Source organism: Lycorma delicatula, chromosome 5 (genome assembly GCF_047948215.1).
Source record: "Lycorma delicatula isolate Av1 chromosome 5, ASM4794821v1, whole genome shotgun sequence".
Classification (NCBI taxonomy): Eukaryota; Metazoa; Arthropoda; class Insecta; order Hemiptera; family Fulgoridae; genus Lycorma; species Lycorma delicatula.
The window spans coordinates 64,990,866-65,010,256 of record NC_134459.1 but is presented as its reverse complement, the minus strand read 5'-3'; the positions used below and the strand labels follow the sequence as shown (position 1 = coordinate 65,010,256).

At 27.4% G+C, this 19,391-nt stretch overlaps 1 protein-coding gene across 1 annotated transcript in view; it reads right to left on the bottom strand.

The window, feature by feature from the left end:
* nab (NGFI-A-binding protein homolog) overlaps positions 1 to 13,657 on the bottom strand; it is a 218,567-nt gene extending 204,910 nt beyond the window's left edge. The window contains exon 1 of the mRNA XM_075366309.1: positions 13,302 to 13,657. Within this exon, the coding sequence (XP_075222424.1) occupies positions 13,302 to 13,443 (142 nt within the window). The 5' untranslated portion in view covers positions 13,444 to 13,657. The remainder of the gene's footprint in view (positions 1 to 13,301) is intronic.
* Positions 13,658 to 19,391: the final 5,734 nt, after the last annotated feature.

The following is a 19,391-nucleotide window of genomic DNA, read 5'->3' as shown; positions in this document are numbered from 1 at the left end:
ATAAAAATGTAAAAATGTAATCAAGAATTGTTATCGTATAATTAAGAATATTTTTGTTAGCAGATGTAACAAAAATTAATGAAGTATTCATACTCGTATTACGTGAACTATATAAGAAAATAAATATGATTTTATTATATACATGTCACTAATCACATATACAAATCACTAGCATTTTCGTGAATGTTAAAATTACTGAATAAAATAAGCAACAGAAAAATTAGTTCAAAGTTATTTATTCATTTTACTTAATAAACATAAAAAATAATTAACAATTTTTGAAAGTTAACGTATCTAATATGTGTATATAATTCGTGATAAAATCAAGTACAACGATAAAAATGTAAATCACTGTAGTTCATGATGATCAAAATTATACTAATTTTACATAAAACATTAATAAAATAAACATATAAAAATTTGATGTTGGCACCACATAACTTCCTTGTACGCTTATTAAATCACATATACACATTTAAAAAAAAATGAAAAATACATAAAATTTTATTTCATTAATAACAACTGATATTTTTTCATATTTTTTTTTTTTTATTATTATTGAATTATTTATTGTTATTAATAAATCAATATATTTAAATTTAAAAAAAGTGAAAAAAATGAGATAAAGTCGGATTCGAACCGATGTGCCTTCTCCCTTCTAAGATCCAAATATTTCATTAATTAAAATTCCATTTGGCTATAACTCTGGAGCCAATGTAAATAAGTACCAGTTATGGTACGTCGTTGAAAAGCTCTATGAGGACGTTTTACCGCAGTTAAGAAAAAATTCCAAAATAATTTTGATTTTGGGCTTTTTTGGACACTTTTGGTTCAGTCGATTGCAATCAAAAAGGGAGGTATAAGACTAGATATTACAACAGCCGTAAATCCAAAATTGCAACATCCTACGGCTAATCGTCTTTGTATTATGCGAGATACATACGTACGTACAGATGTCACGCCGAAACTAGTAAAAATGGATTCACGGATAGTCAAAATGGATATTTCCGTTGAAATCTAAAAACCGAAATTTTTCGCGATTATAATACTTCCTTTACTTCGTACAAGGAAGGTTTTTGTGTTTTTTTTATTATAATGACACAGTAACTTTACAATCTGTTCATAGAACAATAATTAATTAAAATGTATTTGAATTAACATTAAGTTGCCACAGACCTAGCGTCTTGTGACTTAATAATGGAATAGAAGAGAACTCCGTACGGACAGACCATAAAGTCACCTAATTGAAGCGATAAGGCAAACCAAGAATATTGTTCCTCAGCAATCTTGAAAAATCACTGTTATTTAATAAATTGAACGCCAAGTAATTCGGGTGCCGATCCAAACGACTTTGATACCATGGGCTGACCAGAGAGATTTCCTGCCGAACGGTTTGCAACTTAAGTTCGTTATATATAAGGCTATTACTTATGTATTAGGGTATGTTGAGCATTTTCTGCAGTGTTTTTGTTTGGAAGCGTTCAAGTATGTCAATACTGGAGTTGGACGGTGTACCCCATAATTCAAGCCCGTAAGTCCAAACAGACTTTAAAACGGATTTATAAATCAATAATTTACTTTCTGCTGAAAGCTGAGATCTATGTTCTTCCAGCCAGTACAAGGAAGTAAAAAAGAAAAACGATTTAAAAAGATTAACAAATAATTATTTAAAAAATTTAATCCTTTAGAAGTCGACTTCAAAATAAGAATAAATAACAGTTTTTTAATCATTAATTTGGATTCAACTTCAAAAAAGTCTAAATTTAAAAAATTATTATTTGTTGTCAGTTTTGTTTTTTACGTTTATTTTATTTTACATTTCCCTCAAATTCGTTTAAATCTACAAAAAAATATAGCTCTTTAAGGGAAGTTTGCTGATAAGAAACAAAGGAGACAAATCTGCGCCTTGAGAAAAATTAAAAAAAGAATAAGACAGCAGTGAGAGTGGGTAAAGGCTGTCTGGAATACAGAGATATATATTATTTTTTGCCCTTATATTTTTCAATACTTTTTTTTTTATTTTCATATAAAAAAATACTTTAGAATAACGAATATATAATTCGCTGTAATAAAATATGCCATGAGAATGACAACAAAATTTTATAAAAATTCTTAAAATATTTTCGTTCAAAAAATGTTCTGCTTAAGTTAACATGAACCACCAGAGCCATAACATGAACCATAAAAAAAGAATCAACGAAATCGATCCCTTTGTTGAAAAGTAAGCCTCGAAAATATAGAAAAGAAAATTTAAAATATGTACGAGAGGAAATGAAACTTTTAACTTTTTCTAAAGTTTGTTAAAAACAATAATAAACACTATTTATAGATAAATCTGTAAAATAAAATAAAAATCAATTGTATATATATCTTACATTAATCAAAACCCCGTAAACCCGAATGAAATTTCTAATTTTTTACCTAATGGCCTTTTTTACCAGCCCAACTTGTCTTCTTCCTACTATTTTGTATCTATAACGTATCTATAATAATTAATAGGTTTTTAACACGATTAAATATCTACAATCTGATCCCTCAAAGCAATAAATAGATGTGTTGAAAGAATTTAATTGGTTTAAAAAAGAGTAAGTCCAACAGCAATTAACGCTTCTACGTTCCATTTATTCTGGTTGTAACGGCTCCCGATAGTTAATAACGGAATGGTTTTTGTAGCGTGTGAAAAATGCAATGCCTGACAGGGACTCGGACCCAGAACCTTTAATGAAAAGAGACGCTACCAACATGGAGACCATCTGAATAATAAATAAAAATATTTTTTGTTTAATATTTAAAAACAGACTCAAGATGGTAACAGTAATATTATATTCTTTATTAACATCAACAAAAATAGATAAAAAATGTTTTTTCTTTGATATTACTTTTTTTGCTGACTTTTTGAAGAAAAGTACGGTATTACCAGTACTTTCGATCGCACAGTGGGATTGGAGAATGATTTGAATTTTTTTTACGTTTTGAGATAAATGGATTAAGAAAATACCGTTCATGTACAACAATTTGTAGCTCAAAAATCTCCAAAACTACCTACTAGATCGGTTTCATTTAAATTTATAAATGCTGTATTAGTGTATCTTAATTTTTGCGTGTGAAAATTTCATCAAGATCGGTTAAGCCTTTCAACTAATGAACAATAAACAATCCCCCTAGACTCAATAATTTTTAATGTTTGTTTTTAAACGAATTGTTTTTATTATGTTTATAATGTTTAGCTTTGCAGTTTAAAATTGTATTATCTAATTTTAAGCAATTTGCATCTAAATAGCATGAACACGATCACGTAATTCTACATCAGCAAATAAACAGAGAGAAATTTTTATCAAAATAAAATAATATCATATTGTTTCGCGGTACCGTAGTTTGAGCTTTAAAATTAATTATTAGATTGTTTTCTTCATTCTTTAGTTATTTGAAAAATCGGCTTTGCTAAACATTCCTGATAAGATTTTTTTTATTTCAAATTTTAATTTGTTTACTTGGCTTATCGTCTACATATTTTTTTCAAGATTTTGAGTTTAGAAAATAGAAAATTACCAAACTTATTAAAAAATTAAATCCCAGTATACATATTAAAATTCCATAAGAAATTAATTCGATGTATCGGTTTTAAATATTCACTCGACCTTCAGATACCTGTTCTTACTCTTTGAATACATCACTTGAATAATTGACAGCAAAGCCCCTTGGTAGATATCGAGAAGGGAAAATATAACGGATATAGACTGTAATACAGTATTAAAAGACTCTTGCGCAGTTCTGCCCAAGAAGACCGACTTTCCGTTATTTTATTTTGTTCCCTTTTGAAAAAGTATCAACTCATTCTAATCTAAAATTTTATAAAGAAAACGAATTAAGAAATAAATAAGAAGAACCAAAAATCAAGAAGCAAATTAAAATAAAATAAAACTGTACATAGATATAAATAATAAATAAAATTATTTTAATATACTGCAACAAGAAAATCGGTAATAAGTTAATAATTACTTCGGCATCTACTTCGCAGCGCACTGATTTTCAGAGCACAACGCCCTATATACGTTCGATTAATGACTAGACCCCACACACAATCAAGTTTCAACTCACTCACCACTGCGACTCGTTGCATAAACGTGTAGGAAAAGTACACCATTACACAGTCAAAATAACCCTTTGACAAAAAATACATACCAGTTATCATGACCCTCAAGATAGGTACGGCTACCTGAATACACCGAACAATATTGCTAACAATAGACACCACAGATAAATACGTCATTTCAACTTACAGCATCATAACGAACCACGCTTCTAACCACGCTCAAATTTTTTCGATATTAGAATGGGACTCAATCATTTTTCATCAAATTTTCAAATGCACAACTTCAGATACACTACTACAGCATAACTAAATTTCAATGAAATTGATTCAGTAGTTTTGGAGATTTTCAAGGTACAAGATTTGATACACAGGCCTATAAATATATATAAAAGGAAACCACAATTTAAGTGGATGGTATTTTCATACTCCTCATACCTCAAAACGTAAATAAAATCCATTCTCAACTCCCAATCCCATCGTGTGACCGAAAGTAATATGATACATTTCTTCAAAAAATCGGTAAATTACTAAATTAATAAATATAAATACGAGTAGTATGAAATTTTTACCCGATGCAAAACTATACTGAAATTAATTTCATTATTACAGACATTAAAACACAACAATACTCTATTAAGAATTCAGAAAATTTATTATATAACAACACGGCACAGCACAGTAATGGCTCGTTTCGTACCTGTTGAAACAGGTCCGTGAACGAGCGTGCGCAAACGCAACTAATAATTCCATCGCCTGCGCAAACTCATCTTTACCTGCAAAACGGTCTGTTTGATATTAAAATACAAGCGAACGAACGCCAATTTTAAAAGTGTTTGATTACTAGGCCTCAAAATATAAAAATACTCGATGTTTAAATTCGACCCAGTTTGACTGTTCACCGATTTAGGTGCAAATTCAAAATTAATAACAATTTATTATAGTATACATTTTTATGTATTACAAACTCCGTTTGAAAAATAAAATATTTGGAGTAAAATGGAAATCTTTTTTAAAACCTGTTATTTTAAAATTAAAGTATCTTTAGATAAAATCTTCTTATTTTTAAAAATTCAAAATGCGTACCAGTAAACTTTTTACGGATCGAAATATAACTGAAATATTCTTGATTTTTTTATTAAAATTAAAAAAAAAATAAGTTAGTAAAATCAGCAAGGAAAATTGGTGTAAGAGTAAACATACAAACGGTATTTCGATGGAATATCCAAGGGAAATTCCAAAGTTCCAAACTTATAAATTACCCGTTCCTATAGTTCTACTATAGGAACGCCACTACACTTTTTTTACATTTGGTGATACGAAATTATTATGTGAAATTGTAAAATTTATTTTCCTAATATTATATATACAAATATTATTACGTTTTTAGTTGCATACGCGTTTCGAGTGGGCGATACGGTTTTACTGTATCTTATACATTCAAGTGGATCTTGGTAGCTTATCAGCCACTGTACTCGCTGATGTAGCTTTCTAACAATCAGCCAGTTTGATAGTTAAAGTTAATTAGGCGAGGTTAGCGAGCGAAGCGAACGTTAGTTCAATTTTGCTGATATCGTACGAAGTTCAGGACACGGACCATTCATGGAATCGTTAGTTACAGCGTGTAATTGGTGTAATGTTTTTGTATGTGACAGTTGTGAAATAACTTTCAGACTTATCGGTACTTGGTAAATCCCAAATTTTCATATTGAATTTCACAAACAATTATCGGGAAGTACACTGCACTACTCAAATACGATGCTTAAATAAATGTAGGAAGAACATCACCGAGTCATGAGTACTATAACCGAAAAAATAAAAAAATAATTTTCATTATTATCTATTTCGTTTACCAGTCAATTTTTGTGACATTTAATAATTTAAATCAGTGGTTCTCAAACTTTTCAGAGTCACGGCGCCCTTTTCAATTAATTTTTTCCATGGCGCCCTACTCTAAGTAAAAGTATGACTACTCTTTAAGTAAGAGATAAAAATAAATAAATTCGTGTATCTTCATTATTATTATTATTATTTTTTTTTTTTTACTTTATTAATATTAAATTAATAATTATAAATGTATTGCTTCAATTAATTATGAAGCTTTTACAATATTTCGCGGCGCCCCTGTGAAGAAGCCGCGGCTACCCGGTGCACAGTTTGGGATTTACTGATTTAAATGATTGTGAACATCAGAAAAAATGGAAAATTTGTAGTGGCGCCCGTATAATAGAAAAGCACCCCCGAAACCACTTTTCACGACTTATTATTTAAATAATTTAATTTAAATTTTTATGACATACTGTTTTTTTTTTAACCTCCGTGTCCACCTTTAGATATTGCTTCAGAGGATGAGATGAATGATTTGTAGAGTGTGTGAAAATGCCATGCCTGACTGGGATTTGAACCCGGGACTTCCGGATGAAAGGCCGAGACGCTACCACTCGCGCCACGGAGGCCGGCAGAATATAAACTTATCAATCATTATTTTTACTTCCCCGTCTAGCAGTACAGCTGTAGAAGGGAAAGTATCGGTCCAATTTGGGCATGTGCGGTTTTCACCGGATCTTTACGTTTTGATACCTAAGGAACCCAAAAAACCGGATGGAAATTTTATGGATGTTCGTATGTACGTGTGTGCGTTCAGTACTGGACCGATTTTGACCAAATTTGTCTGTATATGGGCATTGATGCCATTCAATTTTCAACTTAAAGGGTCAACGGGATGAGGCTGAAGAGCAAGGTCACCCTCATTATCTCGAGATTTCGTCTAATTAAGGTCTTATTTTTCTTAGGCATATTTGTTAACAATTAAAAAATTACAATATCTGCAAAAAAAATATTTTCAAAATCGCATCCCCCACTCCCAAAAATGCTCTAAACTAGTGGCTAAGTGGGTATACTACCGCTGTCACCACAAGGAGCGCTAGTGTAACACCGACTTTCAGCTGTTGTAGAAAAATATTATATTTAAATAAAGTGATAAATATTTTAAATTAAGTTGTCTGTGTAAGCCGTGCATCAGAAAAAAGCCGCGTGACGGGAAAGTCCTACAGCTGTGCTGTCAGCTTTATCCTTATAGATAATGTTTCGTGCCTTAAAAGGAGGCCAAGACTTAAGATTTCATTAAAGTAAATAATCATGAACGCATAAAATGCAGCGAGTGTGTAAGTCTATACAAAAACATTGTTTCCAAGTAAAAAAATGATGAATATATTGGAAAACATTCGAGATGATCTCAGTGCAGATTGACAATTTTATCTATTAACGTATACGTTAGATATAATTTATTTTTCTTTATTTTATATACCTCATCGAAAATTGTTAAAATAAATAAATGTTTAATTTTTTTTTAAATAAACAGAAATTCAACTGAATTATTTTTTAATAATGAATTTCATATAACGAAAATATTATTATAATTGACCACATAAGTAACATGAAACTTCTTTTTATTTTAAAACAAATAATACATTAGGTCTACTCTAAAAATATAATTATTTATATACATATATATTTTTTTAGATAAATTAACCTTGACCATGATTCGTTGATAAAAAAACTAATAAATAATTAAAAGGGAATAAGTAATAGTCTGTGAACGATACTATGTTTAGATTTAATTTAACTTATCCAAGTTATTACAGGATATTAATACAAGTAACTCAGGAAATCTATATAATTTTTTTTACATTTTATCTATTTTTTATATTTTTCCCATAAAGTTTATATTTTTCACATAAATTAATTAATCTTTTTCCATTAATTAAATTTTATTAAAAAAATAATAAAAACGTTATTTTTATATCATATGAAAATAAAATCGTTGTTAATACAATTAAAAAAAAAAAATCTTATATTTTAACTGCTTAATAATGTTATACGTATATATATATATATATAATTTTACTTTTTAAATAAATTAAAAAATTACAAACTCATTTAGATTCTTTTGGCATCATTTTTTTTAATCTCAGATACTTATTGCTTGACTGACTGAACGTAAAAATATTTTACGTTCACTAAAAACTTATATATAAGTGAAAGATTCAAGGTATTGCATCTTGGAGCTTTAAATTTATATAATAAGAAATGAATATTCGTTCACTGTATTTTACATATTAAAAGTAAATCAGAATTTAGTAATTATCTGAAAAATGATAAATACTATGTTAAACTGGATCGAAAAGAGAAAGTTTATCACTTTTTATTTTTGTATATTTATTTTAAAGTTATTTCTTTATTAGATCCGACAATAAACTAAGTACCTTTCAAAATGTGTAACAAATAAAACAAAATCGAACGATAAGTAGTGACAGATTACATAAAAATAAAGGTAAGGAAAATATTTAACTATTTATGTATAAATAAAAATATTAATAACAAATAAAATTGTTTTATAATAAATTTAATTAATAATTATTTATACGTAAAAATAAGTATTAAATAATTAAATTGGATAATTTTACAAATATTTTTATTTTTATTTAAATCGAATGAATTTGTGTTTTTTTTTATTAAAGAGCGGGCATCAACAGCTACATTCATTTGACCGGTGGAAACTGGTTCCGTATGAAAGGATGTCATGCCTGATGACCGAGATATGAACCCGGGACCTACGCACATTTGATATTAGTTTTACATACTGTTGAAGTATTTCAACCAGAAATTTATCCGCTGTTAAATCCTGAAGATAACTTAATAATTATTAAAACAGCAATAAATGAATGACTATAGAGAAAAATTAATTAACATTAGTAATCTAACCAATAAAATTCGTTAAACAGCCGAATTATATTTTTAATAATATAAATTAAAATAAATATTAATTAATTAACAAAAAAAAATACATTAATATTTTTTTTAGAAAAAATATGTATATTAATAAAAAAAATGTAAGGACAATGTAATAAAATAAAGTTAATATATATATAAAACTAGATTAACAACGAAAAAGCCACTGAAGACATCTAAATGTTGATAAAAACGCGTCAATAACAAAACTGTAAATGATTAGCTCTAATTGAGTTAAGATTTAAAAGTTCAACGCAAAAAAGTATAAAATCATTTTGATTTTTGTATACGAACAAAAATAGTTTATTAAACTAATCATAAGAAGTAATAAAATAATAAAAAAAATAATGTTCTTCATAACATTACACTTTATTAATTTATTAATGTATAAAATATTAAGTAATTTATTTCCGTATTAAATTTATAATTACACATTGCTGATATGCAAATAAATAAATACATTACACTACTAACCTACCAAGAAGAGATTCATTCACTAGATATATGTATATCATCAACCTATAAGATATTGCAGGTCAAAGAAAACGCAACAGCAACCACCTTAGCTCATTTCCTCTCACATATTTGCAAGCATTAATCTTCCATTATCATTTCCGTTTTTACTAAATTATTTATATGTTAAACACAACGATATTTTGTAAAATGAATGGAAACCTTCTAAATAAATATTTAGTCTTTGTATAAAAACCAGTTAACAAAATTACGAAAAATAATTAAAAAGATATGGTAAAGTGAGAAAGATTATAAATTGATATAATACAAAGACACAAATATTATATATATATATATAATTCTTAAATATGTAATTTTTTACTAAAATGTCATCTTTTGAACAGGTATCTGCGTAATTAATTAATATAACATTATTATGGAGTACGTTGATATAAAATAAAAATAATGACCATTTAATTTACAATAACGAGAAAACTAATTCATAATTAAAAAAATAAAAGTTAATTCTTCTTAATTATCATTCACTATAAAAAATATAATCAGACTTAAGAGAGTTTTTCTGTGGTATGAAATAAAAGAAAATGTATTTAAGGAGAAAGGAAATAAATACTTTATAAACCAATCCCTTATACACGTGTTGATTCTAAAATTTTGGGCAAGAAATAACAAAGACAAATGACATAACTTTTTCATATAGGTACTGTAAAAGCAAATAGTAAATTGTAATAGAACAAATAGTATAATGTAGATTTTTAATGGGCAAAATATTAGGTTATTAATTAAATTAAAAAGGTTCTTTTAAACAATATAGAAGTTAATCTACATATATACATAAAATTTTAATTCGTCATAATGGCTGACGAAAGATTTTAATCTTAATTACAGTTCAGCAATTTGTCTTAACCTGTCTTTAGGCTAAACATTCCTGATGTAGTACCGTTAAATTAACCACCATCGATTAAATTACAACAAAAACATAGCGATTTAGAACTACCCCTTCCAATCAATTAATTTTGTCAAATCGTTTTCAAAAATATTATAAAATGTTTCCCAAAAATCATTATTTGTTTTTATATATAAATTTATATGAGCCGTAAACAAAAATAAATATGAAATAAAAATCGGCCTAATTTGTGGATTATTATACATAAATCATACGTAATTTTCCAAACATAACGCACAATAAAACTGAAAAAACAAACTCAAAAGCAATTTACAAATAAAATTACTTAACATAAAAACACAGTTTTCAGTTTAAATTAAATTATTTTTTAATTTAATATTTATTTTTTTGTCTTAGTTTATAAATTAAATACAAAACAGCTTTGATAAACTTTTATTGACAAAAAAAATAGAAAGGCGCTCGTAAACCATTTACAAATAAAATTATTTAATTCTGAAACCGTATGGTCAAATAATTAATTATTAAACAATTATCATCAGTAGATAAACAGTTTTAATTATCTAATAATGAAAGTCACTGTCTAGTTTTCTGATTCAAGTAATTTTATTTTTAAATGGTTTTTGATTATTTTTCAATTTAATACGATTTATTTATAAAAATAAATTATATATTAAATTTATTTATTTAAATTTCATTTTAAATTAAATGTAATCAAATAGTATTAGGTAGATTTATTATATTAATTTATAAAATTAATATTTCTATGAAAAGGAATTGACAAAACTGATTTGAAAAATTGTTCTGAATTCCCGTATTTCTGTTGTATATTGATCGTTGAATTTTCCGAACGATTTATTATTTTCTAATTTATTTCAATAACGGTTATTTTTTTTTTTTATTTCATTTATAATAAAATTATCCTAACAAAAAAAATATATTTCAATAAATAAAAATTCCAACAAATTTAAAAAAATATATCTAATTCAATATTCTAAAACTAACATAAAATAAACATAGAACATAAGTTTTTAAAACCATATTAATAATAAATAATTCCTGTTCTATTTTTAAATTGTGATAAATTAGATACAAAAACATTAACGTGAATCAAAATAAATTGTTTTAATTAATTTATAGTTCATATTAATTCATTTATTCGTTTAAATTATTATTCTCTGTATAAAAGATGTACACTAATTTAATGGTTTATTAATTTTATTAACATAAAATACACATAAATAAATAATTATTCTATTATAATCAATTAATAATATTCATTAATTTAGGTTGCTAATTAAGCCTTTCAATATTTTAAAAATATCAGTTCCGAAACGGGATCGTGATTTAATAACACAATGTAACATTTAATCAGATATCTATTAACATATTTTTTAAAAAACCGGTGTTATTGAAATAACTTAATAACGTTATTAACTCCAAAATAAAAGAAGAAAAACAAGTTATAAACAATTTATTTGAAAGAGTTCTACATAAAGTACTAATTTACATTAATTTGAATGTTGGTGGTGTTGAAAGTTATTGGTGTACTATGTGATATTAAGTGTAATTTATTTATTTCTAAAATGATAGTTAAACAAGTTTAATGTTACTTTAATATAAACATTTTTAAAGAAAGAGAGATACGTTCAATACCAATTAGTTAAACAAAAATTTTTATTAGAAATGCGTATAAATAAATATTTTATATATTACTTAACCTTTAAAAATACCATTGATTTTAAATCTCTCATTTTTTTTTCATTGCGCTAAATGTTTGATCCTATAATTTATCAACTTTTATTCGTACTTTAATTAATATTTTCCAAGAAAATTAATTTTTATATTTTACTTTTGGATATAATAAAATATCTTTGAAAATAAAATTTACAAAATACAGCACACTACAAGCATAAAACGAACGCACGCATGCGTTCAGATCCCTATACGTAGCTTATAATAAAAAAATAATAATTAATTTCTTTGTTTTAAATAACAGTTTTAAAATGAAGGGCTGAAAATAAATGTGTTCTTCTTTAAGATGTTACTAATAAATTAAATAAGTAAAACTGTTAATTGTTTTAATAAAAAAGTTGATTGAAAAGTTACATTTTCTTTTTTTTAATTGGCTAATAATGTCTATAATAATGAAATACTCCTAATCAAGCATAAAAATAATTATTCAGATTATTAGAATAATAGAATAACTCTTTATATGTAAACGATTTGTTTCATTTACGTATGCTGTTATGCGTATTTTATTATATGCCGATTAAATTTGCTATTCATATAAAAATACAAATAACAGACATGTGTATGAATATATAACCCGCAATTAAAAATTTTGTTACAGCAATGAGATCTTTTATAACATATGATTTTATTTAATCCGTTAAACAAAACTTTTGATATTTTGTCATACATCATAAGGTTACAATTGGGGAAGACAAATAAAAAAAAACAGTCTTAAATCGGCAATATCAATCGTGTTTATGAATTTAATGTATATAACATAACTTTAATATCATGGTATTTAATTAAATTATCTGTATAGTATTTAAACAATTATTCATTAAAAAATAAAACTATCTTAATTAGTTAACCCTAAATATAAATTAACTGCAAACTAAAATTAATAATTTAGCTAACAATACATCTTAGCTATTGTAAGAAAAACCTCTACTGATAAATAAACGAATTAAACTTAACCGTTTAACTACTACATTATTGTTTACATTCAATAATGTAAACAAATTACCACACAACCGTGCTTTATAACATAATTTACAGCCGGACTGCTTAGCTTCATAAAAAACAATATCTATTGAGTTATTATTTATAACATACAAAAAAATAAAAATATTTTTTCAGTTTTATCCACAATGAATACAATAAAAAATGCGTATGAATTAATCAATAAAAAAAATACAAGAACAGTGTGAAACTGTAGAGACGAGCACTTCATGTCACATTATCATCATCAACTTAAACAACGTAATTAATTCTGTTATAAACAAAATAACGTTAACAGTTGTTAGTACTTACACGTTCCGTTAGCGTTGCGACTGAGTATTTTATTGTTCGGGGGCGGTAACGGTGGAGGCGGCGGCGTAGTGCCGGTACTGGTGGAGGCAGCTGCGGACCCTGTGACGACGGCGGAAACCTCCGGCGGCGGGGTATAATCCATGTGAATCACCTAACAAATTCTAATAAACAGCTATCTATAGGAATCATAATGTATATACAGAATTATTAAATCGTTAACTATTTTGTTTAACGGATTAAACAATATTTTGAGGTTATGTAAGGCTTGAAGCCTGTACGACAGCGAACGATACAGACCGTCATGCAATGTCACAATGCTACCGACGCGCTCTCTGTTCAGCGTTCACCGCTCTCCACTCCGCTTCTCCTACAAACAATCAGAACGTAGACACCCCCTCCCTAAAAACTACCGTCAATATTCCCCCACCACTAATAATAATCATCGCTTACCATTTCTATCCCCCCTATACCCAACTATGCACCACTTCAACAAACTCCTTAACACTCTTCACTACACAGAGGTTAAAAAAAAAAAAAATGGTAGATACAGAACTCTACATAAGTTCACACAATACTTTTACTACTACAATATAAACTATTGATTGGGAGTTCAGAAAAAGCATATAGTAATAAAAATAATCTATATATACCGTATACACACGAACACGCCACCACAGTTTAAGGACGATAATGGTGAATATATATAAATTTATTTGTATAAAAACAAAATTCAGCAATGAATTCTCATTTAATGTCATCAAATGTAAATAAGTTTATTAATTATTACAATATTTTTTTAATGAAAATTATTTTTTTAAATGGAATTTTTATTCACTCATAGAAATGGTTTTTTGTCTCCTGATTGTAGAATTATCCTCCTTCAAATGTATACCATTAGATAGATGTATCTGTTGAATCAAACAGAAAATGCAACGGTAAAAAAATAAAACCTAGAGTTTCACATGAAATAATTTAAATAAAATCCGATCTAACATATTAACCACACATCTCAGGAACAGTCGACCTGAGACTGTACAAGACTACACTTCATTTACATTCATACGTATCATCCTCATTCATTCTCTGAAGTAACACCTTACCGTGGTTCCGGAGACTAAACAGAAAATGACAGATCCAGCATCATAAATACAAAATTTTAATCTTATCTTCAAACTACACCCTAAAAAAATATATATATTATGTGAGAAATTAATTAATTGCTGATAGAATAAAACTCCTACATTTTTTCTTTAATAAATTTTAAATACTTTAAAATGGTCTAATTACGTTTGCTGTATATTTACTTTTCAGGTTTAAATACAAGAAAAAAAAATTACTTCATCCAGGAAAACTGGAAGGAAGAGATTCCTACTAACCTCTTCAACCCTAACCATAAGGTTGTAGATGACTACTTGACAGAAAGGAAAGATTTTTTTTTTCAAAAATTGCAATGCCATTATCATTAATTAGGCTTATTAAAGAAAGGTGACATGATTATCACTTCAGTAAATTTTTCCATTGATTCAGTACATAATTACATATTTCACACCTATAAACATATTATAAACAGGAACTGGCTATATAATAAACATCATTACTTTCAGAGAAAGCAAGATGATAATTATTTTTTTAAATTTATTATTACATTTGTTTAAATTTAAAATATGGATCAAAAATCTGTATATATTGTCTCATAATCAAGCTAAATGAGAAAAAAATTATGGCATTCAGGAAAATCAGGAGCACTCAAAATATGGCATTCAAAATAATTCTAATAATATAGTTGATAAACCAAGATAAAAAGTTAATTAATTAACATACTGTTATTATTAGCTAAAAAATAAAAAAATGCTGAAAAAAACAATAAATCTGCCATTGCATTAAAATTTTTAAAAAAATCATAAAAAATAACTTACTTATAATTAAATAACTTTTATTTTTATATTTCCTTTTAGGGATTTTTTTTTTATGTTTTTAATAAATTATTATTAGTCAATAACTTTTACTTTATTTTTAATAAAAGTATGCGAATCAGTTTTATAGTTCTTTTTTTCAATTAAATCGTGAAAAAATACTAATTAATTGGTTTTATAACTAATTAAAAAATAAAAAAGTGTATATTTTACCTAGGCCTACCATTTGTTTTGGAAGAAACTGAGAGTTTTTTATTATTACATTAATCAATATATATATTTTTTTAAATTTAATAATAATAAAAATAATAAGCTATAAAAACAATTAAACGAACTAAAAACCATTCCAAACCAAACCAAAATCATTCAATGACATTAAATATTAATTTATAAATTAAATTTATTTTCTAATAGATAAAAATATATAAAATAAGCTTAGCATAAACTTATTACATTAAAAAAAAAAATTATATCACACATTGTAAATCAAATATACTCCAATAATATTATAAACCAATAACAATATAATAAATTTTAACACTATCGTGATTTCATTTAATTACATTTTTACATGTTTTTTTTTTCTTTAATGAAAATGTAAAAAAGACAACAGAGAATGTTTGTGATAAGTTGTATATACATCACATTTAAATTAAATTTTGATTAAGCTACATTATTCAAGAACTCAACTTATTTTTGTGCAAAATTTTTTTCTTTAATAAAATAGATCTTTATTTATCTCTCCTTAAAAGCTGATCTTAAAAAAAAATAAACTTAAAATATTCCTTAAAAAAAAGTTTACATTTTCCTTGCCGCTACTTAACTCCCGTACAGTTCTACATTTATTCATAAATATCTCAAACTTTCTTCCTTCAAAATTTACTTTACCTCTCCATTTTTTCTCTTCGTCAATCATTTCCTTTGATTCAATGACCAATCAAAAACATCGTTTAAATAAATTTTTTTCTTGATAAATTTATTTTTTCCTTAAGTAATATCACAATAATTTCATTTTATTTATAACCGGTAAAATTTTAAATTGGTAAATCTGTCTTTCATCCGAAAGATTTTGGATTCGAATCCTAGACAAGTTTGGCTTTTTACCGTTACAAAATTCATCTAAAATTATGAAATGTTATTGTCAGTCTGTTGTTTCTGGAAAAAATAAATAAAAAATAGCTACGGCAAAATTATTTCTCTTTTTAAATTACATTTAATACTATTATGAATAATGGAATTTTTTTCAAATATTAGCTTTTAATTCGTTACAAAAACAAGGATTACGAATTAAATGGATATAATTTTTATTTTAAATAAACACAAAGGAATTAAAGTTCATAAAATTTTCTCTTTTTGATAAAACAAATTCTACAAACATTTTTTATTTTATCTTTCACAATTTTGAAAGCACTTTTTAAAGTTTGAATTTAATATATGATGGCATATTTTAAAATACATTGCTCATGAGAGTTAAATTGCGTTATTCTTGTAATCTGTTCGTGGATATTTTTGTTATTTTAAGGCTAAAAATGTTAAAATGCCTAACAGTTTCATTAACTGTTATAACAAGTATTAGTAATAAAAACAAACCAAGAAATACCGGCTTGTATGATTTTATTTGTTTCACATTTAACTGAGTATTTGAGGCAGCTTTCTGATTTTTAAAAACTTAAAATATTATAAACATCGGACATAATAAAAAATTCCGTACTTAATATGTGACTTAGCCCACCGGAATGGTCTACTGGTGAACTCATCGTCGCAAATTAGTTGTTTAACAGTTGATTTTCGAAGTCAAAGGTTCTCAGGTTCGAATCCTAGTAAAAGTTGGGTGCTTTTATACGGATTCGAATACTAAATAGCGGATACCTATGTACTTTAGTGTTTTTTTTTTGTTTAATCTTCGAGACCACCGTTAGGTATTGCTTCAGAGGATGAGCTGAATGACAATGTAATGTGTGAAAATTGTCATGCCTGACCGGGATTCGAACCCGGGACCTCCGGATGAAAGGCGGAGACGCTACCACTCGCGACACGGAGGCCGGCTATATACTTTAGTGGCTGGGTTTAATTAACCACACATATTAGGTATAGCCTGCCTGAGTTTTTTCAAGACTACACTTCATTTACAAGTCAAATATCAACCACATCTCAATGGGTCAAGGGGAGGGTTGCTTATTTTTCACTAGTTGAACAGATTGCAACGTACACGTTAGGAATAATATTAAAATAATATATGGCAAATGAGATCATAATTGATTGTTATACTTAATTTTTTTAGTATGCAGGGAAACTATACATACAGCATAGCTTCGACGATCTACGCAAATCAAGTAATAAACTTGCCTCGGCGTTAAATTTTTATCCATATTTCACGACCTACATTTTTCAGGGTGCTACTCACAGATTCGTTAAAGTTGTTGCAGAATAATTTGTAAGAAGATACTGTTTACCTCATCCAATTTATTATCCTTCTGTCTGGAAAATTTCCTTAATTCATTTATTCAGGTATTCATGAAGAAAGTAACAAACTTTCAGGAGATATTCTACTAATGAAAATAAAGAACAAAGTTCATATAAACGTAGGTTTGGAAACGCTTCGTTAGCGAATGTTAACTGGCGAAAAATTTCGCCCTGATTTCTGCGCCTCCGGCAAAATTAATCCATATTGTAATTCTTGGGACCCAAATTGAGAAGTAAATTTAGTAATTTTTTATGAAACCTGGCCTGAAAAATTAGAAAATATGGATCCTATTTTTGTAGTTTTCGATTAGTGACACGTAATGGCAGTGGCGGCTCGTAGCTAAAGTTAGTGAGAGAGCTGCTCCAGAAAATTTTTTCTGGGCCTTTTCAAGGTCATGGTTAAATTTTTCTGTAAAATAAAAGAACCGAAAAAAATGAATCAAATAGAATAGCTGGAAGGAGGATAATGTAATTCTACACTTTATCATATTCAAGAATATGGTACATGGTTTTTAAGCACATTGTGCTTAAAAACCGTGTTCGGTTTAAAAGGAATAAATAATAAAATGTCAATACAGATAATATTTTTTAGTATTATTAGACAATAATTTAATAAAATTTCCGCTTAAAAACATTAAAGTATAATGGTGCTTAATTTAAATTTCTATGTACACAGAAACAAATACGTGATTCGTTTTTACTCATTACCTTCTCTTTCGCCCCTCCAGTGTGTTTTTGGACAATTTGGCAATGAAAGAGCTGTTGCTTTCCGCCATCTTCTGATCACTACGAAAAAACAACTAAATCATTCCAATATTCCTTCCATCGACTAAACTAGAAAAGGGAGAACAAGGAACGTTCTATACACACGTGGAGTAAAAAAAAACTACCTTCCACCAGTACGCCAGGATCGGTACTTCTTTTGTATTTTTTTCGTAAACTGGGGGATGGCTAATGACATTAAGCTAAGATTATATATTCTACAAGTATAAAGAACGAAGTAGAGAACAAAGGACTCATTATATTAAACGTTATCGATAATATCAAATGAAAATAGGGGTGTTGCAGTTCCACAGTGCCTGTACGCGAGCCGGCACTGGGTAGTGGGTGTCCGTGAGAAACAGTCTATTATGTCTGAAATGACTCAGCGTAACAGACTTGTGAGCTTTTGACGGATTTCCAGCCGTACTGCAATTTCGGGCAGTGAGCGCATTGATAGTGTGGCAAAAGGGGCTTGTTTGCAGGCTCCTTTCATCATTCGCGTTGTTTCTGTTCTTGTCTGTTTTCTTAAGAGGGTAGTTCGTGATGAATGACAAATTGAATGGAATATCAGGAAAAACCGTCGAAAGGAGGTTATTATTTGTCGTTTGCGAATAGGGCACACTAAACTTACCATGGACACATTATGAATCAGACCAATGCACCCGTTTGTGTTCGCTGCGACTGCCAATTTAATGTACATCACATCCTTTTGGATTGTGTCTGTTATGCGGCATTCCATCAGAAATTTAAATTAAGGGCTAATATCCAAATTATCTTACGGAATAATATGACGATGTTATCGAATACCTTACGATTTCTTATAGTCGGATTTCTATTCGGATATTTGATTATTCATATAATGTTTTTCGTCTATTTGTGTCATTTGGCATATGTCACATGAAATTTTACTGTTTGAATTAGATTTTTTATTGTATTTCATTTTGGTTTTATT